Genomic DNA, 25479 nt, shown 5'->3' with positions numbered 1-25479 from the left:
ACTAGAAACGTTCCTGTTCGTTGTTGAGATAAAGTTATACCTATCCCTTCTCATTTTTCAAGGAATAATAAAGAAGCCTACTTATGAACTGTACTTTAGTTGCAGGGATTCCATCTCGATACCATTCTTCAACAAAATGATGAGTGAGAAAAGGTTTTCATTATTGTTGAAACTTTGTCATTTTTTTTACAATAAGACTTGACGATGCCAACATGTGTGGGAAGTTGTTCAAAATCTCCCGTTTTGAATCCAATATGCAAGAAGTGCCAGGAATTGTACACACTACAGGAAAACAGCTATTTCCAATGTCCTGAACATCCTGAGTACTCTCAAGGGGAAAATATGAGCTTGTGATTTTACATGGAAAGTACCTATATTCATTTCTAAAGATTTATCATGTCCATTCATTTTAGGTGAAAATTTTATCACTAAGTCTGGTTTGATTTTGGATCTGCAATACATTGTCTCTCCGGTTGACATCCCGCAAAATCCTCGCAAGAAAAATAAAAAATTATTTATTAGCACATGGAATGTAAAAACATTACTCAAACTGGGAAGAGTGGAGGAGCTAAAAACTTAAGTGATGAACAGATTAGATGTCCTAGGTGTATGTGAGACAAGATGGACTGGCAATGGTGACTCAGATCTGAGGACTTTAGAATAATTCATAGTGGCAACAATAGAACCTGAAATAGTGGAGTGGCAATCTTATTGAGAGGTTAATGGGTCCACATTATTGAGAACACTTATCATATCAACGACAGCATCCTAATGCTGAAAGTAAATGCCAGACCAGTAGACTTGGTCTTAATACAAATGTATTTCCCCACTACCAACAGTAAGGGTGATGATGTAGAAGGGATGTATGAGCATATCGAAGAACTGAAATTGTGGACAAGAATACCAATGTTATTTTGATGGGTGAATTTAATGCTTCTGTAGGTTCAAACGAAAATGTTAAATACAGTGGTCAATTTGGTCTATTGGGGGGGGAGGGGGATTCAAGAGGCAAAAGACTTTTAAAATTTTGTGAGCAGTACCAGTTGGTTATATTGACGTCGCCCAATACTGCATCATCTAGCTCTCGAATATTGTTGCTCTATCTGTGATTGTATAATAGACTTGTATATTTGTATAGTAGGAATATAGATGTCTTGTTGGTTTTTGTTAAATATCTGTAAGTAAAGTTGATACTTCTGACACGAATCAAGAAAGAAGAAAGACCAGTTGGTTATATCAGACACATGTTTTGAGGTTCCCAGAAGAAAACATTACACTTGAAATGCCCTGGAGATAAAAGAAGACACCAGATTGACTATGTAGTGGTTAAACAGAGGTACAGAAATCAAGTGAAATACAGTCATAGTTACTCAGGTGCTGAAATCGACAGTGGTCACACTCTTGTTGCAGCTAAATGTGATGTCAGATTCAAGAAGTTCCAAACACTTAGACAGAAGAAGTGGTACCTAAATAAACTTCAAGATTCTGATGTGTTAGAAACATTCAAGGATGCTACAAAAACGAAGACAGGTAACTTGGGACAGGATAATATGAAAAGTGTCTTAGAGATAACTGCCACAGAAGTCCTTGGTAGAACAAAATTAGAACCAAGAAAACCATCGATGACCTCAGAAATTCTGGAGCTCATTGAAGAAAGGAAAATACAATTTGAACAATACAAATAATTAAGAAATTTGATAACAATGAAATGCTGGCTAGTGAAAGACAACTACATAAAAGAAGTATGTGGATAAATAGAAAATGACTTGAAGAAGGGGTATTCTGATAAAGCTTACTTTAAGATAAAATTTCTGGGCTACAAGAAAAAATACTGGTAAAATATAAAGATGGAAAACTGCTCTTTAAATCAAAAATATAAGTGGCCGATGGAAAGAATATCTTGAAGATGTACATGATGGAAAAGATATTGTCAATATTGAAGAATATTTGGAAGATGTGGAATCACTTCAAGAAGTCGACAGAGGACAGCCCATCAATACAGCAAAGTTTGATGCAGCAGTCTCTAAACTGAAACAGAACATAGCCACTGGTGTGGATGCCATTCCAGCAGAACTCTTAAAATACTGTGATGGTACCATAAAAAACTGTTTGTACGAAGTGATTAATGAATGCTGTGAATAAGGAACCATACCAACTGATTTTGTTAGAAGCAGAAGAATACACTCCCCAAAAAAGGAAATGCATGCGGTTGTTCGAATTATAGGACATCAGTGATTCTTTCTCACGTTTCTAAGATTTTGGTTATCATCATTAAAGACAGGATTAGAAGAAAAATAGAACAACAATTGGACAACGATCAATACGGCTTTAGAACTCAAAAAAGAACTAGGGAGTCTATATTAGCAGTACGTCAAATTTTGTAAAGGAGGTTAGAAGTCAACAGGAAAACTTATGTAACATTTATTGACTTGGAAAAGGCCTTCAATAATGTTGTGAAAATTGCTTTTTCAAGTAATGGGGAATGTGGAACTTGACTGAAAAGACAGGTGCCTTATTCTGAATCTATATAAAGATCGAACCAGGGAAGTTAATATTAATGGTACTACAAGAGAAGCAAAAATTAGGTGAAGAGTATGACAAGGCTGCCCACTGTTCCATAGCACTTTAACCTCCTCATAGAAAATGCGGTTAGAGAATGAAAGGGCCCCTAAAGGGGTGAATTTTAATGGTATTCAGGTGCACAGTATCCGCTTCGCAGATAATATTTCTATCTTGCCTAATTCTGAAAAGAGTGTGAGAAAAATGCTAAGAACATTCAACAAATTCTTAAAAAATTTAAACTAATGATAAATATATAGAAAACAAAATTCATGATAGTAGACAAAAAGAAGCCTACAGCTAGAAAAATCTTAAAATTAAATAATTATATAATAATTATATAATTACCTCTGATAACATGTCCCTTTTGGATACACCCCCTCCCCAAAAAAAAAGAAAGAATAGTGGTATCAAAACAAGCCTTCCAAAATAAGAAAAATCTTATTCGTAAACAACCATCTCAGTTTGGAAACCAGAAAAATCATTTCTCAAGACCTTTGTTTGAAGTGTACTATTGTATGGATGCGAAATCTGGACATTAGGGAAACGGGAAGAAACAAAACTTAAGGCCGCAGAAATGTGGTTTGGGAGAAGAATTACAAAAACAAGTTGGATTGATAAAAAACGAATCGTCTTGTTTAAAAAAACTTAAAGGAGGGTCAATATTTATTAAATGCGATAAAGAGGAAAACAAAGTTCATTGGACACGAACTGAGACATGACTCTCTTCTCCAAACAATCACTAAAGGTGGGACAGAGACCCAGGGGATGACCAAAGATGTCATACATTAGGAACTCCTTCGGTGAACTGGCATGTGGTTCATGTAGCAAAATGACGAGGCTAGCAGAAGATCATCAGATATAGCTAGAGGCTCTGTGCGTATAGTGATGTGCTGCTGTGGGTGGATACTACAAGAACTACATAGATTCATGTTCATCAACAATTGACCATAAGCGCTGTCTTTAGATTATTTTTTAATGTCATTACTATGGAGCAGATTTTTATGTGCTGAAAATGTGAAATATATTTATTTTTTATATGCTGAAAAACTTTAAAATATGCGATAACAAATAAAAATTATTTTCCTTTAAATATCACATAACTACTCGTACTCAAGAAGTAAATAAGTATAACATTTTGTATTAGAATATGGTGCTACCAAACGTGCTCCTTAAGGCAAATTGGTATCTGTGTATGGAAATGTGCAGTATGGTATATTAATTTTTGATATGCCAGAGTAAATATTATGAATGTTCTTTTTCTTTTTTATATGGCAAGAGCAACCTATCATCTTTGAAAAAATGGTACCAATTCGTATTCACCCATCACACGCTGGAATATTAGTTGCTAGAAGTAGTCTCAGAATTGCAGTGAACAACAAAGGTCATCTCCAAATTGTCCATCAACAAATGCATGCCAATTATTTCTAAAGAAGTCCTACTCGTTGGCTGAATGGTCAGCATACTGGCCTTCGGTTCGGAGGGTCCCGGGTTCGATTCCCGGCCGGGTCGGGGATTTTAACTTTAATTGGTTAATTCCAGTGTCTCGGGGGCTGGGTGATTGTGTTGTCCCCAACATCCCTGCAACTCACACACCCCACATAACACTATCCTCCACCACAATAACACACAGTTACCTACACATGGCAGATGCTGCCCACCCTCATCGGAGGGTCTGCCTTACAAGGGCTGCACTCGGTTAGAAATAACCACACAAAATTAAAAAATTAAAAATCTCTAAAGAACGCCTTATACTGCGAAAACGATCGCTCCACATCACAGTAAGTCAGATGTGCATAGTTAAAGAGAGGAATGTCACCAACACTAACGCCATCAATTTCGCCAACATGCGCACTCTTTAATACATTAGAAATTTGGCACATTGTTTGAAATCCTCTGTTTTTCCTGAACAAATTTTGATATTTGACCTTTAACGGTCCCTGTAGCTGTGAATCCGGGAGTGAATCTAATTCATTTTCAACAGAGCGCACTTCCTTCACTGTTTCGGACAACAGGTTAGAGGATTTTTCAAGTATGTCTATAGTTTTACACAAGAAGCTTAGATTGGCAGATATAAATGCCAAATCATTTTTCAAAGAGCTGTCTTTCAGTATCTCTTGACGAATCTCAATTGACGATGAGTCGTTTTTATGTAGTGCATTCACAATGGATGAAAAACTTTTTAAATTGTCTGCATAGTATACCACAGCGCTATGTCAGGTGCCTCACCGCGTAACAATAGACAGAGGAGGAAGCGCAAGATCTGGGTTTTTCTCTTTAAACAGATTGATTCTTGAGGGTGCTTTTACGAAGACTTTTTTGCTATTAGACACTAATTTATCCACTTGAGGATACTGAGCCCGCCCAGTTTCACATAACCTGTGTAGAGCATGAACAACGCAAGTTACGTGTATCATTTTCGGAAAGCTCACAGAAACGCCTTCGGTGTCTTTTTCATGTAAGCTGCACTATCAGTAAGGAAAGGCAATACATGGTCTTATTTTATACCTTTTTTCCATAGTAAATGCATGGCTTCATTGAATAACCTAGCTACAGTGACATGGTTTGGAGCCAGCATTTCTTTACACACTAGCAAGTAAGAATGTTCACAAGCAGTTTTTCTTCAAAACTACAACATTTCCTGCTTTTCTGCCACTTGAATAAGTGGTTTCGTCAGTGCTCACCCACAGTTTTTCGCTATCACATACTGCCCGAATTCAAGTTTCTTCGTAACATTTCAGAAGATAGTTTTTCCTTAATGTGGATTCGTCTGGAGGCTGAAAATTAATGTACTGTACTTTGTTAGGAAATTTCTCAGTCCTGGATTATTTATTTTGCTAAGAGGAATGTCGGCGCAAACAAATGCTCTGCACACATCTAAATAATACTGGGAATATTTAGATGGGTCTGCATTTGAAGTAGCTGGTTCAGCTATTAGTAATTGTCGCGAATGCATACGCAAAGCAGCCGAAGTATGCTTCTTTCATGACAAATGCTGGGTTACTTGAGAACATTGATCTGTACTTACTGTTTTACCACACGGTTGGCAAAATAATACTTTTCCATCGGTAGTGAAAATGCTTTTAAATTTCAGTTCATATTCTTGAAGACGCGACCTTGTCCTCAACTTCTCTTTTGGCATTATTTTGCAGGTTATGACACACGCATTTACGGTGAATCACTGTTTCAGTAAAAAGAATAGCAGCAGACACTGAAGGAAATATTTCTTAGAAATCCATACAAAATCACACCACCACAGGAATGATATATGGACCCGAACAGCTAACCTTACTCTTAGGAGTGATGAAATTCCACTACCAAATGGTGGGGCAATATTCTTCCCAGTCTCCCATGTCATAACGGTATTACCCACCACCTTATCTCTCCATGATTGCCTTTTGCTGACATTCTATAACGAGCGGGCTGACTCATAAAAGCGAGTTGGAATGACATCATGCAAGGAAACATCTTGTGCAGCAAATCAAATTGCTATCTAAATGTAACGACGTAGCTAGTGACCAGCAAGTTTTAGAACTTCTGGAGGGAAGTCTATAAATAGCCGAAACATTCAGGTACATGTTGTTAAATGCACTGTTAAAAACAATACCATAATCGTAAAATGAAAATATTAGCATTATTTTATAACACAGAAGCATTTTAAATTTTATTGATTAACAAATATTCCCGATTTAGGTGCTCATTATAGATTTTCTTAAAATATGTATTTACTTTTCTAAATGTGAAAATATGTGTTTTTATGTGAAATAAGATTAAGTTTTTACACCTGGGGATGCACAATAGCAATAATGAACTTTGTAACTTGCGTTAAAACTTATGCAAAAGAATATGTGATTACATAAAAATCCGCTCCCTGGTCATAACATTCCAGCAGAACTAAGTGCTTACTGTTTGTGGATACTGTAATACAGAGCTTTCTATCACGATCTAGCAAAATTGATTTCAAAAGACGGTGGATATTGGCAGTAAAGTTCAAGAAGTAACTCGGTATAACACGTTAAGTGCCAGACCGAAATTCATGGGATTGCCGTCTAGTGCCGTGAGCTAATAACATTGAGTTACTTCCTGGTGCCAAAATGTTCACAGGCTTAACCAAGCAAGTGATCGCTGAAATGAGGATGTATTTATTTTATACGATATGCATATTTCTTGCGTTATTCAGCAGACAAATGTTATGTTTTAAAACTCCAGTACACCTCCCCAGGCTTGCCTTAAATTCAGTTACCAGAATTTTTAACTTGCATGCCTCCTCCAGTGCCTTCATTTACTTCATAACTTATATGGATGACCCTGCTTTTGTTTCTCATGAATCCAGTAACAAGCCTCTTACTTTTGTTCAATTTTCCTGTCGTTGATGCTCTGAATGCTTCTCTTCATGTGCTGACATTCCTAAACTTTACTTTGTCTTTCCACTATGTCATCAGAAACATCAAACTTTTTCACAGCCTATACATTATTAGTAGGTTTTACTTTGCATATAACTTGCTATTTGAAGTTTATATATATATATATAAAATAAGAGTTTTGTCTGTACATTGCTCATAATTTAAAAAGGATGGTATTTCTCTATCAGTCGTGCCCACAGTAACAAGGAAATACACTTTTTAGTTTTCCGTAATTTCTGTCTGTCTGTTTGTATGTATGTACACGCATCACGAGAAAACAACTGAAGAGACTTTAATGAGAATCGGTATACAAAGTCGGGTAGTATGTCGCTACAATCTAGGCCATAAATAATTTTATTCATGCTGACTGAAATGGTAGCTTAGGGGAAGGCCTGAAATTCAATTCTCAAATATTTAAGTTATCAGTGGCCATATCTTATTGAAAATCGGTATACGAAGTTGGGGAATAAGTCGCTATAATCTAGGCCATAAATAATTATACTCAAGCTGAGTGAAATGGTAGTTTAGGGGAAGGCCTAAAATTTAATCCTCAAATATTTGTTATTAATAGCCGTATCTTAACAAAAATCGGTACGGAAAGTCGTGGAATAAGTCACTACAATCTAGGTCATAAATAATTGTATTCACACTGAGAAAAATGGTAGTTTAGGGGAAAACCTAAAATTAAATTCGCAACTATTTGTTATTAGTGGTCCTATCTTAATAAAAATCGGTATGAAAAGTCGAGAAATAAGTCGCTATAATCTAGGCCATAATTTATTTTATTCACGCTGATTGAAATGGTAGTTTAGGGGAAGGCCTAAAATGTAATTCTTAAATATTTATGTTATTGGTTGTCGTATCGATAAACACTAGGCCTACATAACTAAAGTTAGACAGTTTTAAATATCCGATAATTTATATCTTATGCATTGTTAACGTACCGGCTATGATCATAGAGATATTCATGAATTTTGATTTTTGTTACGAAGTCCATATCAGCGCCAAGTGAAGAGAACCGGGCGAGTTGGCCGTGCGCATAGAGGCACGCGGCTGTGAGCTTGCATCCGGGAGATAGTAGGTTCGAATCCCACTATCGGCAGTCCTGAAGATGGTTTTCCATGGTTTCCCATTTTCACACCAGGCAAATGCTGGGGCTGTACCTTAATTAAGGCCACGGCCGCTTCCTTCCAACTCCTAGGCCTTTCCTATCCCATCGTCGCCATAAGACCTATCTGTGTCGGTGCGACGTAAAGCCCCTAGCAAAAAAAAAATGTGAAGAGAACATGGGTAAATAGAATTTAATGAAAATCAGTATGTGAAGTCGGAGAATAAGGAAATACAGTCTATGCTATAAATAATTTTATAAGACGCCCTAATATCACAGAGTTGAATCAAAACTAAAGGTTAAGGCCTACAATACAGCTCATAAAACTAATCAACAATAACATTACATTGACCATTGTTTGTTGTGGTGGACTTTGTGTCTTTCGTCGCCACTCATCTACAATATATAGGATTACTGCTATGTACCGAGTATTTTTGTAAAATTTACCTTACGTCGCACCGACACAGATAGGTTTTATGGCGACGATGGGATAGGAAAGGGCTTGGCCTTAATTGTAGTCCCAGAATTTGCCTGATGTGAAACTGGCAAACCACGGAATACCATTTTCAGGTCTGCCGACAGTGGGGTTCAAACCCACCGGATGCAGGCTCACAGCTGCGCGCCCCTAATCACACAGCCAACTTGCCCAGTTGTGCCGAGTGTAACAGCCTGCTTGAATATTGGCGACAAGTAACTAGGGAGTTAGATAACTTTCTTCTTTAGCATGCCATTCCTCTGTTTTATAAATTTTCTGATACTACTGGTACGTAACACACTGGTTTATCATAGCATTCGAGCTATTCAATCCCTACTCTGAGGCACTGATTGGAATGTTCAGTGTGCATATTTAAGTGGATTATGGCAGAGGAGTGTTCACGGCTGTCTGCGGTCTGGTCATTCCAGCTCTGGAACTTTGGACTGTTAGATCAGCACCGTAGTACTGCAACAGACTGTCCTCATTTTTTCCGTATTGAATAGGTGAAAATCAAAGTTTTACTGTTCTCCTTTTAACCGTAGTACTGTTTGTTAAAAGTGAGAAAATGTGCAGGTTTTCATTTGGTCGAGTATTTTATATGATAACATTGCTTTTAATCGCTACTTACAGTACCTATTGATGTTTTTGTAATGGCCTTTGTTTACTTCAGTTAGGAAAACCAGAAAATCAGTCTTTCTGAGAATCCCGTAGCGAAGCACGGGTACATCAGCTAGTCATAACTAAAGACGGGGAAAATGTAAAGACAATTTTGCAAAAATATGAAATTTATTTAGTATGAATATGAAACTATGAACATTTATTTAATAATATTATGAAATACAATAGATCAAAATAATATTATTTTAAATTTTTTATTGAATTTAAGTCAATGCAGAAAGTGTTAACTATTCTATTTACAGTGAGTGAACGACATAAAACACTAGTTAGTAGTTTTTTAATCATTCAAGCTAGAAGCTTGTGGCTGTCATGCCAAGCGCATCACTTGTTCCAGAACAGTCTAGCTCTGCCATCTCTTGACATTTCTTTGTACTATGTCACACATGGAACCTTGAGACTTGATTATTTCCCTTCATGTGTTTTTTTGTTTTTTGGCCTAGAACTGTACCTTTGTGATGAAGTACGTCTTGGTTTAACGTATCCGACAGTTGTTGTTTGAAGTGAAATTCTGGCGGGTCCAAGTATGTCGTTTAATCTTACATCTGAACAAATTGTAGAATATTTAGATGAACCAGGTGATAGTGATATTACAGTGTTTGATAGCGGTAGTGAATTTGACAATGATGAAAGCAATGAAGATTTTGTGCCAGAAAGTAACCATGAAAACGATGAAAGTGTAAACAATGACAATTGTGATCATGAAAGTGGAAGTGTATTGCCAGTGAAGCGTCAACGAACACAAGAACACTGGGAATGGTATAAAGTGGATGATTCATAACACCCCACAAAAAATTGCATTTACTGGAAAATGTGGAATTGTAAACCAGGTACAGTGTGTTGCAGAATTATTCAAACTGTTTTTCGATAATGAGATATTGCATACAGTTGCTGACAAGACAACTTGCTATGCCAATGAGTTCTTGAATTCAAAGAAGGATGACCTGACACTGCGATCCGAAGTTCATGGCTGGAAAAACTTGGATTGTGATGAACTGTATGTTTATTTTGGATTATAGATGCTCATGTGAATTATTCAGAAGTCTTCCATAAAATCATATTTGAGTAAAATTCCTATTCTTGATACACTTATATTCTACATTGTAATGACACAGGACAGGTTTGAACTGATAAATATACTTTTACATTTTGTTGGAAATGCTCTTCTTGAATACTATGGAGGTTAATGAGATAAATCCAATCAGCACGCACCTAAACGAAATATACTGTATAACATGAATGAAGATATTAGCTTAGATGTATCACTGACTTTATGGAAGGGTAGACTAAGGATCAAAATGTACATTCCTCTAAGGGGTGCCAAATTTGGGATAAAGTCCTATGAGGTCTGTGAATCACGCACGAGGTACTCATGGCAATTCATTATATACACCAGTGTCACAACAGATATACAAACTGATCTGATGTCCACTGAAACACAGAAGACAACAAAACTAGTAATAAAAATACTAGAACCTCTCTTTGGTATTGGACACACTGACTGGATGAACAATTACAAACTATCCACTTCATTCCCGTATCGATAATGTAATCCAATCAATAAATGAGAAAGTATCGATTAGGTGAAACCTTTTTTCATTTATTGATTGGTTGGACAATTATTATAATTCTCCAGATTTGTGTCTTACATCGAAAAGGAATAGTGTCAACATAGCTGGCACCCTTAGGCTCAACAAGAAAGACATTCTAAAGGAAATAAAACAACACAAAGAAAGGTGAACTTTCAGCTTATCATTTGCAGGGTGTTATGGTTCTGAAATGGCTTGACAGAAACAGGTTTCTTTCATTTCCATATTTCACAATGCTTCAGTGAAAACGCCTGAGAAACGGGGCAAGGAAATGTAATATAATCAATGGGGTGTGTCGATATCAAAGAGCATCCCTACCTCATAGATAGGAAGCATTGCATAAAATGGTACCGAAAACTTTTCAGGTGATTATTGAACACAGCAATTCACAATTCCCTTATCATCAACAGTGGATCCCAGAATATGAAAGAGATCAATCACCTCGATTACAATTTAGTTCATACAGGAACTCATTTAAATCCATTGAAAGGCTTCAGTTTTCCATAAACCTGGTAGACCTTATGAAACACCTCCTCCACAGAGACTTACAGCTTGATATTTCATAGGAAGGCTTCCTCCCACTGAGAAGAATGTTTAATGCGTGTGGTATGCATGGAAAAAAAAAAGCGGAAAATGAAAGGACACTCCATTCTGGTGCAAGGAATGCAGCCTTGGGCTCTGTGTAGATGGGTGTTTCTAAATTTATCACACGGAAGCCAACTTTTAGATGAGCAATATCTTTCTTACCTTTTTTTTAATGAATTGTCTATTGGTAATGTGTATCATCTCAAAATTTGAGTTATTTATGTGCAAACATTGTTGAGATATAAATGTTTATTTGTAGTACTGTAACATAGCTGCTGCTTGGACATTTAAATTACCACCAGTAGGGTCGGGCAAGGGAAATTTAAATCCTGGTTTGAGGGGTAATTATTGTTATTACAATATTCTATTTTCCTTTCCTGTTGGTGGACTTAGAACCATGAGACTACTTGTGAAAATCTTACAAAATATGAAGCAATGTGGAGATTTTCACGAAATATGAACATTTTTGTAAAATATTATGCATACCTGCCAACTTTCCCGATTTTGGCAGGAGACTCCTGCATTCGACAGTTTTTTCTGCCTCCCGATTGTTCTATTATTTCTCCCAAATTTAGCTTATTTTTTGGTGAACTTTAAACATTCAGATCCCGTCATTTCAGCTTTGTACGCCAGTGGCCAGAAGTCCTTCACTCTTTGGCCGCATTCAAATGAAATATCGGCGTTCATTAATACGAGAAACGTTTGCGAATGTGCGATGTTTATTGAAACCTGTATATCGCGACGCATACATCGATTGTCAATCTCTCGTTCTTGTGTGCTATGTTCGTGTTCATTCACATCAGTCTAGTCGATTCTAGAGACTAGTCGCTAGATATGAAGTCTTTATTTTTCCTTAGTGACCGAATTTCAAAGATAGTGACAGATTTTAAGAGCCATTTGGAGGCAAATCTGGTGAATTTTAATTTATTACTTGACTAGCTGTTACCCGCGGGTTCGCTCACGTGGATTTCGTAATTTGATAACAGTAATCGTTCCTCGGTACGCACTAAGACATTATCTGGAAATCCCTAAAGTAGGAGTCTGTAACATCTTCAGTTTTCAAGATGTATGTATCAGAGTTCAACTCCTTCACTTCTTTTCTCCCCGTTTTAAGTGGATTATAAAAAATTAAAAAAAAAAAATACACATGTTTTGTTTATTTTTAAAGGAGATTCCAAATATTAATTTTCGGTAGCCTACATGTTACGCTTTTGAGATACAGTACTGTAAATATACTCATTTTAAAAATGTACCCAATTTTTCAATTCTTTCCACCCCCCATAAGTGGATTTTACAAAAACGAAAATCAAATGTATTTATTTTAAAGGATATGTATTTATTTTAAAGGAGATTCTAAATGCCAGTGTTTACATCTGTAACATGTTACGTTTTTCAGATATACTCATTTTAAAAATTCACCCCATTTTCACTTCTTTTAATCCCTCTTAAATGGATTTTCCAAAAACAAAAAATGTGTTTCTTTATTTTTAAAGGAGATTCCAAATACCAATTTTCACGTTTGTAACATTTTAAGTTTTTGAGATATATGTATCCCCATAAAAATAATTCAACCCATTTTCAGTCCTTTTCACCCTCTTATGGATTTTCTGAAAACTGTAAAGAGAGGTATTACTTTACTTTTAAATGAGATACCAAATACCAATTTTCACATCTGTAACATTCTGTTTTTGAGATATAAGTATCCCCTTTAAAAGATCAACCACTTCTTCAGTTGTTTTCACCTCCCACCCCTTAAGTGGATTTTCCGGGGGAAAAAATACATGTTTCATTATAAAGATGATTTCATATAGCAGTTTTTACATCTATAACATGTTAAATTTTTTAGATATACTAATTTCAAAAATTCACCCAGTTTTCACTTCTTTTAACCTCCTTGAGTGGATTCTTTGAAAACAAAAAAATGTGTGTTCATTTTTAAAAGAGATTCCAAATAACAATTTTTACATCTTGAGTTTTGAGATATACTCATTTTAAAAATTCTCTCCCATTTCCACTTCTTTTCACCCCCCCCCCCCCTGCCCCCTGCATTGATTTTCAAAAAACTAAAGACATACGTGTTTTTTTTATTTTTAAAGGAGATTTCATGTACCAAATTTCACATTGGTAAGATCTTCAGTTTTTGAGATATAAGTATCCTCATAAAATGGATTCAACCCCTTTTTCGTGTATTATTACCCCCTTAAGTAGATATTCCAAAAACCATAAAATGTGTTCCTTTGTTTTTAATTCAGATTCCAAATACCAATTTTGACGTCTTTAAACTTCCTCCTTTTCTCCCCCTTAACAATGGAATATCCAAAAATCCTTCCTTTTTAGCACCTACAACGTAATATAAATGCATACCTGCCAACTTTCCCGATTTAGGCGGGAAACTCCCGATTTTCGACAGTTTTTCCCGCCTCCCGATTATTTTATCTTTTCTCCCGATTTTAGCTTATTTTTTGGTGAACTTCAGACATTTGATTTCAAATCCCGCCATTTCAGCTTTTTTACGCCAGTGGCCGGAAGTCCTTCGCTCATTGGCCGCTTTCAAACGAAATATCGAAGTTTATTAATGCGAGAAATGTGCGCGAATGTGCGATGTTTATTGAAACCTGTATATCGCGACGCGTATATCGATTGTCGATCTCTCGTTCCCGCGTGCTATGTTCGTGTTCGTTCACGTCAGTCTAGTCGATTCCATCCTCTTTGGTCGATTCTAGAGACTAGTCGCTTTCTTAGTAATTTAGTGACATAATTTCAATGATAACGACTAGTGACTTTTCTAGAGATTTTAGGAGCCATTTGGAGACAATTCTGACTAATTGTAATTTATCTCAGTATAAATAAAATGTTTTGTCTGTACATTGCTCAGAATTTAAAAAGAACGATATTTCCGTACCGGTCGTGACCATAGTAACAAGGGGGAAATACACGTTTTAATTTTCCGTAATTTCTGTCTGTCTGTATGTCTGTACGTACGCAGGCTCATCACGAGAAAACGGCTGAAGAGAATTTAATGAAAATCGGTATATAACGTCGGGGAATAAGTCGCTACAATCTAGGCCATAAATAATTTTATTCACGCTGAGTGAAATGGTAGTTTAGGGGAAGGCCTAAAATTTAATTCGCAAATATTTATGTTATTATTGGCCCTAGCGATAAATACTACATAACTAAAGTTATATATTATTAAATTTCCTATCATTTTTGTCTTATGCATTTTTACCGTACCGGCTGTGATAACGGAGATATTCATGAATTTGGATTTTTTTTTTTCCTAAGTCCGTATCAGCCCCGAGGTACAAGAAAATGGGTGAACAGAATTTTATGTAAAGTCAGGGAATAAAGAACTACAGTCTATGCTATAAATAATTTTATTCACTCTGTTCGAAATGGTAGTTGAGGGGAAGGTGCCAAAAATGTAATTTTTAATTACCTATCTTAGTGATCATATTGAAAAGTACTACATAACAAAAGTTACAGAGAATGCAATTTCTGATTATTTGTCTTATTCAGTTTTGCAAGAGACAATTCTCATGATTGATTCGTATTGAAACTGACTTAAGCAAATTATCACAAAAAATATACTCTTATTATCACCACCTATTCAATACAAGCCACGTGCTACGTGAATGAAATCTACATAATACTATATACACTTCTCAGGGACATTTTTCGCCCCTTGTTAAGGGCATCATCAACCTTTAGGAAACCTTAAGTTCAAATGTCTGAAACATACTTTTCATTGTAATCCATGTATGAATAGATAATGTTTCAGATATGTGACCTTAAGGTTACCTAAAGGTTGATGATGCCCTTAACAAGGGGCGAAAAATGTCCCTGAGAAGTGTATATAGTATTACGTAGATTTCATCCACGTAGCACGTGGCTTGTATTGAATAGGTGGTAATAATGGAATAAATTATTTTTGTGATAATTTGCTTATTCAGTTTTACCGTTCCGACTACAATAATATTGGTGGCGATGGTGATTAAATTTTGAAGATTATAAGAATGAGGAAAGTCACGAAGGAACGATCGCTTGAATAATAACACAAGAGGGAGTCACGAAAGAAAGGACAACTCGCTTTACATTAGATGCTCTAATATCACAGATTCGGAAGAAAACTAAATGTGAAGGCCTCCAATATAGAAAGCTCATAAAATTGATCAACAATTACATTGACCATTGTTTGTTGTGATGTGCTTTGTGTATTCTGCTGCCATTTATCTACGATAGACGGGATTACTGCTGCGTTTCAAGTATAACAGCCTGTTTGAATATTGGCGGGAAGAAGCTGGGGAGTGGGGAGTTGGATCTCTCTTGTTTAGCATGCCATTCTTCTGGTTCATAAATTTTCTGATACTACTGGTACGTAACACACTGGATCATCATAGTATTCCAGCTATTCGATCCCTACTCTGAGGTAGTGATTTGAATGAGCAGTGTGCACACTTAAACAGAATAATTACACAGGAGTGTTCGCGGCTGTCTGCAGCCTGGTCATTCTAGCTCTGAAACTTTGAACTGATAGATTTACACTGCAGTACTTTTCGCTAAAAGTGAGAAAATGTTCTGTTTTCATTTTATCGAATATTTCGTATGAAAGCATTGCTTTTAATCACGACATTCATACTGGCATCGTCGTAATGACATGTTGACTTCAGTTGGGAAAACTATAAGGACAGTCTTTCTGAGAATTCCGTAGCGAAACACGGGAACATCAGCTAGTTATTTGATCCAAATAGCATTGTGCTTCACATAGTTGCGCGGGCACTTGATGCAATATATTAATTTTTTCATTTCTAAGTAATGGAATCTAAGTGCATGACTGATTCACACATGTGGAGCATGAGTTCATACTATTTTCGGTAGGCTTATCAGAGACCGATTATCCCACTCACGTACTTCCTGTGAGGGAATAGAGATGTGTAATTTTTAGCCTTGTAGTCTCGTATAGCAACAGTCGGGCTTTGAGACATTAAGTCTTATAAATACAGTATATCGTAGTACTGTGTTGCGCAAGACATGTAGAATAAGCAATTTTGACCAATTTTATCTCCTGATTTCTCCTGATTTCTCCTGGTTTTCAAATCAAAATCTCCTGATTTTTGGTTTTGTAAAGTTGGCAGGTATGTAAATGTATTCTCAAAATTCTTTATGTTCAGTAGTTTTGGCTCAGCGATGATGAATCAGTCAGTCAGGGCATGTTATTTAATATACAGTGTATAGATTAGTAGCATTGCGCTTTTCATAAGCGAGTGGGCATGTGAAGCAATATATTAATCTACTCATTTGCTAAGTAATGGCATCGAAGTGCATGAGTGATTCACATATGTGGAGCATGAGTTTATACTATTTTCAGACGGCTTATTAGAGACAGAACGTCTCACTCACATACTTCCTGTGAGGGAATAGAGATGTGTAATTTTTAGCCTTGTAGCAATAGGCAGGTTTTGAGACAATAAGTCCTTTCCACTCCTAGCACCTTATTGTTCCATCGGTGCCAAAAGACCTGTAGGTGTTGGTACTATGTAAAGCAAATTGTATTCAGCTATTAGCCTTTTAATAAAAATTACAATATGATATAAGCAGCTTTTGAATTTTTAAAGGTTAAAGTTGTAGTGGCAGTGTTCTTTATTGTTATTAGAAGTGTTATTGAATTTAATATGTTATTATGGGGAAGCCGTCATGTATACAAACCTAAGGAGTCGGACCGAGTGAGTTGGTGTTATTTAGTTAGGGGCACGCTGCTGTTAGCTTGCATTTCAGAGATAGTGGTTCGAACCCCACAGGCGGCAGCCTTGAAGATGTTTTTCCGTGGTTTCTCATTTTCACACCAGACAAATTTTACGGCTCTACCTTAATAAGGCTACGGCTACTTCCTTCCCACTCCCCACCCTTTCCTATCCCATTGTCACCATAAGACCTATTTGTGTTGGTGTGAGGTAAAGCTAATTGTACAATATCGAGACAAGGAAAATTTTAAAGAATGTGTACACCCGGTGGCTTTCTGTAGGCAAATGTTTATCCAGGTTGTTGGAACAGTGGCAGCCTTTGTCCAGTCTGCTCAATTATGAAGTGAAATCTGGTAAGGCAGGTCAGCTTAGAAGTCTCAAAACTTACCATATTCCAAAGATGAAACAAACATCAGTAGAGGGTGCTGCCCCTTCAAGGAAAATAACCAGTGAATCACCAGTCCCATGTACTTCTTCACCAAAAACAATTAAACAGGATTTCTTCATTAAGTGCAGTCTGTCTCATGAAGAAAGGAGTTTTATGTTCCTCTCATCAAATTTAAATAAGCCTTTGTCTGTTTTTTATCAAATGTTATACCTACATTTGATAAATCAAATTTAATTTTGCAGTCAAGTGTGCCTCACATCCATTTACTGCAAGATCTGATGCTGGGCATTAAGGAATTTGGTATCAAAATTTTTACAACCTTCAGTGGTTAAATCCTCCTCTCTTTTGGAAGTCGATTACCACAGCAAGGGAAACCAGAAGAATGACTGTGACTTGGTCATTGGTAGTTGCACTTTCCAATTCGTAAAGCATCTGAAGCATGGAGAGAAGGAGAAATTTTTCTCATCAGTTTGAACGTACTTCACTGATAGATTAGGTCGTGTTATTCTTGGTGTTTTAACAATCCCTCACAGTAATGCTAAATGTGAGAGGATATTTAGTCAGGTGACTAAAACACGAACACTGTTCAAATCATCTATTGGTGATGAAAACTCGGAGAGGTTATTGACAGTAAAATCAAGGCTACATGGCAATTGCTTTCAGCAAACCTTTGACAGAGGTTTTCTCGGACAGGCAAAATCTGCCACTGCTGCTTCTTTTAATCAAGGGAAATTTTCTACTGATGGAGAAGTTTCTGTAAATCAGTAAGGTGGAAGGTAGGCCTGCCGTACCATAAATGTTCTTATAATTTTTCCATTGTTGTATACGAGTATTTAGGTACCACTGAATATGAATACATATAAGAGTAAAATATTTGTGGATTTTGATTCTACTTGGTTTCCCTGGAAATATGTGGTAATTTAAATGTGGACTTGACAACATGATGCATTGAGCTTGCTAGGATTATGTATGTATTGCACAAGACATGTAGAATAAAGAGTTTTGACCAATTGTATCTCCTGATTTTCATATCAAAATCTCCTGATGTTTGGTTTTGTAAATTTGGCAGGTATGTATTATGGTTTAGGTCACGTAGCTGTCAGCTTGTATTCAGGAAATAGTGGGTTTAAACCCCATTGTACCGGGCGAGTTGGTCGTGCGCGTAGAGGCGCGCGGCTGTGAGCTTGCATCCGGGAGATAGTAGGTTCGATTCCCACTATCGGCAGCCCTGAAAATGGTTTTCCGTGGTTTCCCATTTTCACACCAGGCAAATGCTGGGGCTGTACCTTAATTAAGGCCACGGCCGCTTCCTTCCAACTCCTAGGCCTTTCCTATCCCATCGTCGCCATAAGACCTATCTGTGTCGGTGCGACGTAAAGCCCCTAGCAAAAAAAAAAACCCATTGTTGGTAGCCCTGAAGATTGTTTTCTGTGGTTTCCTGTTTCCACTCCAGACTGTACCTTAATTAAGGACACAGCCACTTCCTTTCCACTCCTAGCCCCTTCCTGTCTCATCGGCACCGAAGGACCTATAGGTGTTGGTACGATGTAAAGCAAATTGTATTCAGCTATTAGCCTTTTAATAAAAATTACAATATGATATAAGCAGCTTTTGAATTTTTTCTGCCAAAGGTTGCGTCTTCTGTCGGCAAATATTTTTTTGTACAATAAAAGAAATTTGCTCGACATCACATGATGTAAAGGGAACATACTTGTATTGCACTATATTTGGTAACTTATTTACTGGTATTTCACTTTGCTTACCTTCAAGGATCTTATTAATTCGAAGGCTAACACTGTATGTTGGATTATTTTCCAGCAGTGAAGACAGTTTTGTATAAACTGCTTTTCCTTGTCCTCCTGGAACTTGAGCCACTTCTTCTGTCAGGCCTTCTACGTACTGGACTGACGTCGGCAGTGACAGGTGTTTTGTTTTCAACTTTTCCATCATTAGTTACTGTGGCAAATTGTGCCTGTGTGTACGCTAGGTCTCCTTTCATGTTTTTGCTGTGAAATTCCTCCTGTTTACCCCTTGTGGATGGGGGATGCAGATGTAGAATACACCCACGGTATCCCCTGCCTGTCATAATAGGCGACTAAAAGGGGTGGGGAACGCAGACGAAGAATACACCCTCGGTATCCCCCTCTCCCTCTGTCATAAGAAGTGATTAAAAGAGGCATCCAAGCGATGATGGGCTTAGAACCATGAGACTACTTGTGAAAACCTTACAAAGTATGAAGCAATGTGGAGATTTTCATGAAATTTGAACCTTTTTGTAAAATATGAACTATGAACTTTTCTTTGTTGTGTATTGCCATCTAAACTTTGCTATTTGTAAATATCTTACTTTCCAGTGTGCTAACAGCCATGCTTTAGAATATGAAATATCATATTGTGCCTGTCCCTAATCATAACCTCTTTATCTGTTATTTAACTTAAGTGAATAAACATACACTCCTTTCCACACAATCTGATATGACTGAAATAGTGACCAAAGCTGAATGCATTAACACAGCGACACCAACCCTTGTAATAATAGATCACAAGCCATAAATTGAAAAAGTCATCAGGGCTTGAGAAATTTTAATTTCTTGATGACCTCGAACTCAGCTGTGATGCCCCTGATGACTCCCGCCACACAAGGCTGTACAGTTGGAGAATAATACAGATAGACCTTCTATAAAATGAGTCTCTACCAAGGTTGCGATTAGAAGACAACTGCGGTTTTTATTACTACATTATAATGTAATAAAACCATTGTCGTATATTCATGCCAATACAGTATTTACACTGTACTGTGATGCTAGAATGTATAGAACTGTATTAATCTTAATCATGTATTTGCTTGTGTAGGAACTGTAGCTGAGGGTGCTCCAGTCATCCCTATCTCTGCCCAGCTTAAGTATAACATTGAAGTGCTTTGTGAATACATCATGAAGAAGATTCCAGTGCCTGTGCGGGATTTTACATCGCTTCCTCGTCTAATAGTGATCCGTTCGTTTGATGTAAATAAGCCTGGGTGTGAGGTGGAGGACCTGAAAGGTGGAGTTGCTGGGGGAAGTATTCTACGTGGTGTACTTAAGGTATGAATTTCTTTTGAACTTCATCATGCAGAAAATATCCTACTAAAGAATTTACATTCTAGAGTATATATTATGTTTTGTACCATTTGATTATTCTTCAGTTGAAGAGAATTATCTTCTTGGCCATTAGACTCTGATTTGAGTCTGAAAGGGCTCTCTCATTTGATTACCTATTGTATTGGTAGATGGAGAACCCAGATAGGCTATTGGCTTGTCCAGAGAAACAATCTTTAGCTAGTGATGAATGCCAAAGTTATTCTGTCAGAATAATTGAATTGATCGGTGGAGAAAGGAACTAACGAGGGAACACGTACATGTGTTACACTCTGATTTGGTAGGAATATTCGTGGGAGGCAATAGAATGCGAAGGTGAAAACTACATGTGCCCAGCGCAAGTTTAAACGCCAAAATTGAACAAATAAATAGTTGTAAAATTAGAAGTGCCGTGGGAGTATCGGGGTGTGGCGGAGAGGTAGGGAGGAGCGAAGCAGCAGACATGAACCAAAAAGGCTGTAACGAGCTGCACCAGCAGCCAGGCAGCGTATAGTTAGCGCGTTCCCCTTAACTTTCCGATCAGATGTGCAAAACGTAAATATGAAAACAGCACATGAAACAAGTATACAAACGACGATGTTTGAACAACGATGCCAATAACGTTTGAAAAATTCACGCCCGACTTCTTGTTACTCGTAATTTTTCAAACCTTATTGGCATCGTTGTTCAAACATCGTCCTTTGTACACTTATTTCATGTGCTGTTTTCATATTTACGTTTTGCACATCTGATTGGGAAGTTACGGGGAACGCGCTAACTATACACTGCCCGGTTGCTGGTGCAGCTCGTCGCAGCCCGGTTGGTTCAGTCCGCTGCTTCGCTCCTCCCTACCTCTCCGCCACACCCCAATACTCCCGCGGCACTTCTAATTTTACAACTATTTATTTGTTCAATTTTGGCGTTTAAACTTGTGCTGGGCACATGCAGTTTTCATCTTAGCATCCTACTGCCTCCCACGAATATTCTTACCAAATATCAACCGAATCCGAGTATCACGTGTATGTATTTCCTCGTAAGTGATATTTTCTCATTTTTCAGGAGAAGGAAAAAAAAAAAACTTTTTCCCCATTAAAGTACAACAACTGTATCATCCTAATATTGTTTGCAGCAACTACCTTCCTGTTTTAATATAATAAATGGTTTTAAATAAAAATATTATGCAACACGTTTGAAAAATAACATTTTGAAAAAGTGGACTTGGTTCCTTTCTCCACTCGCTGCCAGTTTTGAAGCAAGAATTCCAATTCTTTATTTTTAAATAATACGAAAATATGTAAGTTACCGTGTCATTAGTGTCAACATGAATCCTATTAACTAATCGCGGTATATGAGGCACAAAATAAACAATAATATCAACAAGAGTTCCGTTTCAGAGGTTGCTATTTTACGACTAGTCATTGGAAATGTCTTAGTAAATATTTTGTGCTAGAAAAAAAAAATACCATCTTATTTCAGCATATTAACAACCCTACACTAATCGAACATAGATAATGAAAGATTATTGAAAATCCAATGTGACATTCAAGGTTCATTTCAGCAATGGTTACGCAAAGAGTCAGAGTTTCTTGATCAACTTCATCCCTCCTGAGACTCGTCATAACTGGTCTCAGCACTGCAGCATATAGTAGACCACTTCATTATTTCATCATAAAATAACCTTGCTCCTTCACCTTTAAGTTTCTTTATATCCTCCATATTCTTGTTAATGGGAACCTTTCTAGCAGGATATTAGTTTTCAAGGTTCATGGAGACCGGGCGAGTTGGCCGTGCGGTTAGAGGTGCACGGCTGTGATCTTGCATCCGGGAGATAGTGGGTTTGAATCCCACTGTCGGTAGCTCTGAAAATGGTTTTTTGTGGTTTCCCATGTTCACACCTGGCAAATGCTGGGGCTGTACCTTAATTAAGGCCACGGCTGCTTCCTTCCAACTCCTAGGCCTTTCCTATTCCTTTGTCGCCATAAGACCTATGTGTGTCAGTGTTACATAAAGCCACTAGCAAAAAAACAAAAAAGAGAGAGAGAGAGAGAGAGAGAGGTTAATGGAGAGGATTATGTGTTTCTTAGCCAAGTGAAAAAAAAACTGTTAATGTAGGGAAGAGCTTCAACTACGCCCGGCTTATCACTGCAATACTGAAATTTCTCGAACTGGGATACTCTGAAACACTGTTTCTGAATGCGAGAAATGTCACTCTTTGGTGTTTCTTGAGACAACACCTTTTTCTTGCAGTGATGAGGCCACTATTTATCAAAATCCTTAATTATTTCAGTTTCCACCATCATCACAGTGACACTGGGCATCCTGTTGACTATTTTATCCACAGATTCCTTTGGAGCATATATTCAACCAGAATTCTGGATTTTTTCTTCAGTACTCTAAACACCCAATCACATAGAAGAAAGAAATGGCCTGCTTTTGGAAATTGATGAACAATTTTTTTGATATTACTGACCTGGATCATCCCCAGGCACATTCTTATCAATGTATGATTTTTGTTTTGCCCAGGTGCTCCAGCTGGAAACAAGTGAAGTTCAGTTGTTTCTGTGACTAACTTGGGTACAGCAGTGTTGTATGAATGAAGAAACCTCGTTTGCTCCCTTTCTGGTCTCACCCTCATGGTACAAATAAATAGTGGAATGCTTAGTTTTGAGGTCATAAATGCAAAAGCAGTTCACCCACAATTGACATAAGTAAAATGCTTCCTGCACAGGCACTTTGGGTAGAGGAAAATTCTGCATGAAATCAAAACACATACCTGCCAACCCTTCCGATTTACCTGGAAACTTTCCGTTTTTTAACTCTTATTCCGATTTTCCATTTTTTAATTCTTCTTATTTTTGACCAATATAACCTCCAGTATGGCCAATACTCTTCCCCTAGGATAAAGGATAAATTCTCATGTGCTTGTGTAATTTACCCAACCTCATTTTCAAGTGTATTTATTTGATGCTTTATTTCGCGAATGTATCGTCCGTTGCCTTCGTGTATCGTGTTTCCTGCTTTCTACAGCAGCATGTGTGCTTTACAGCTGGGGATTTGTGGCGGCAATCGTCCTACAAACAGGATAGGCTAGAGCGTGCTAGCGAGTCAGTTAATCGGGACGAAAGAATAAGTTTCTTTGCGCACTATTAACATTGTTTCTGTGCGTAATTTTGTTTGAGTTGTAGGCCACGTGTTTTTTCTAGTGGTTTTGTGCTTTTCCTCGTGTCAAGGTCGTATGCTAATAATGTATGAGACATACCGATCTGTTTTGTATGTGGTAGTTTTGCATATTTCAGTGAATTTTGTTCATTCTTACTTCATCATTTTAACGATTTGAATGTATTTCAGGGAATTGTGTCGGTGACAGTTTCTGGTGTTTTCTCTCCACGTTATGGCCAAAATACATAGCAAACATTATCTCCAAGTGTTCAGAGATAGCTATAAAATTAAATTTCCGTTCATTTTATAGTGTAATAAAGGAAACTACATGCGTTTTGTTGCATGTGTCGGTGTGATATAAATGCAGTGGAACCTCGATATCACAGATCACCTTGGGAGATAAATTTTTTTGAGTTATCGAAATTTTGAGATATAGGCCTAGAGAATGCCGTTTTTGAGCATGTATGTATCTATGGGCTTTTACTGAATACATTATTTTTAACAGTACTTAAAAATATACAAAGAAACTATTGTACGGCATCACTGTAATTAAAACGCTTATTATAGTTTTTAGAAGACAGGATACAGTAGTGAAACAACATAGCTCTGTTTTCACCTTTGGAAAAAATCTGTTAGTCCCTTCTGTTTGTTGCGGTTAACCTTTCCTCCCTTCACGTTGAAACTTCTCGTCAGTACCACGCAGCCGAGTTTCATAAATGGAGCTTGTCATCCGTGACTTCTGGGCTTGCTTTCATGCATGACCGGTAATTGACACCCGAGAAACAATGAGGCTTTGCCGATTTACCAATCACTAAAAGTTTGAGTTTGTTTGTTCCCGTCATATTAGTTCCCAGCTTCACTGTAACCCTTTCTGTACTTGTTAACTGTTCCTCACAAACCAAAAAATGCCATATTGCACAGTTAATGTTGCAAAAAATTAGATTTACATTGTATTTTTTGCTTCAAGGGAGGAAATGTTTGCTTTGAGAAATCGAGAAATTCGGTTTCGAGAAATTCGTGTAACCGAATTTCAAGTAATAGAAAAATAAATACACGTGAAGAATAGGACATGCGGCCAGAAAATTTAACTTACTTCGAGATACTGAAAATTTGAGTAATGGAGGTTCGAGATATCGAGGTTCGACTGTATTATTATTTGTATGTATTGTACCAGGAATGCCTAAAGGCGTTTTTTTTTTTTTTTTTCCCTGGAACATAGTTCATCACGTCACCAAGTATTTGCAACAGGACAGCACGGGACAGGTGATTACAGCGTGCAAGCTAACGAGACAGCGTGGAAGCTCAGATCGAGTGAGAGCGTACGTCATCGGCTGTGACGTAATCGCCACATGTAGGTGACTCGCTATCATCTGGAACATTCCAGAAACTTTTTTATTTCTTGGAAACCCATTGAAACATTAAAAAATTGAAGCATATCACCGTACAGCCCAATACCTGGATGTCACCGTGTTAAAATTTCAAGCCAATAAACTCTCAGGTTACGGAGATATTGTAGTGGAAAGAAAACGCATATTTCTGTGAACGAATAGCAGTGACTTCGACTGCGCATAAAAGAAAGCGTTCAGGGAGGTAGAATCAGTTATGAATTGTAACTCAACCACGACGGTGTGTCGTGCTGACACTGTACGGGTCGCGAACCTGGAACTTTGTCATTCGTAAT

The 25479-nt window shown here is 37.3% G+C and overlaps 1 protein-coding gene across 2 annotated transcripts in view; it reads left to right on the top strand.

The window, feature by feature from the left end:
* eIF2gamma (eukaryotic translation initiation factor 2 subunit gamma) overlaps nt 1-25479 on the top strand; it is a 426482-nt gene that overhangs the window by 272148 nt on the left and 128855 nt on the right. For both annotated transcript variants that reach the window (XM_067137496.2, XM_068225434.1), the window contains exon 6: nt 20377-20606. In XM_067137496.2, the coding sequence (XP_066993597.1) occupies nt 20377-20606 (230 nt within the window). The remainder of the gene's footprint in view (nt 1-20376; nt 20607-25479) is intronic.

Source organism: Anabrus simplex, chromosome 1 (genome assembly GCF_040414725.1).
Source record: "Anabrus simplex isolate iqAnaSimp1 chromosome 1, ASM4041472v1, whole genome shotgun sequence".
In the NCBI taxonomy this organism is placed as follows: domain Eukaryota; kingdom Metazoa; phylum Arthropoda; class Insecta; order Orthoptera; family Tettigoniidae; genus Anabrus; species Anabrus simplex.
The sequence above is the reverse complement of the archived record's forward strand: the minus strand, read 5'-3'. Positions and strand labels throughout refer to the sequence as shown.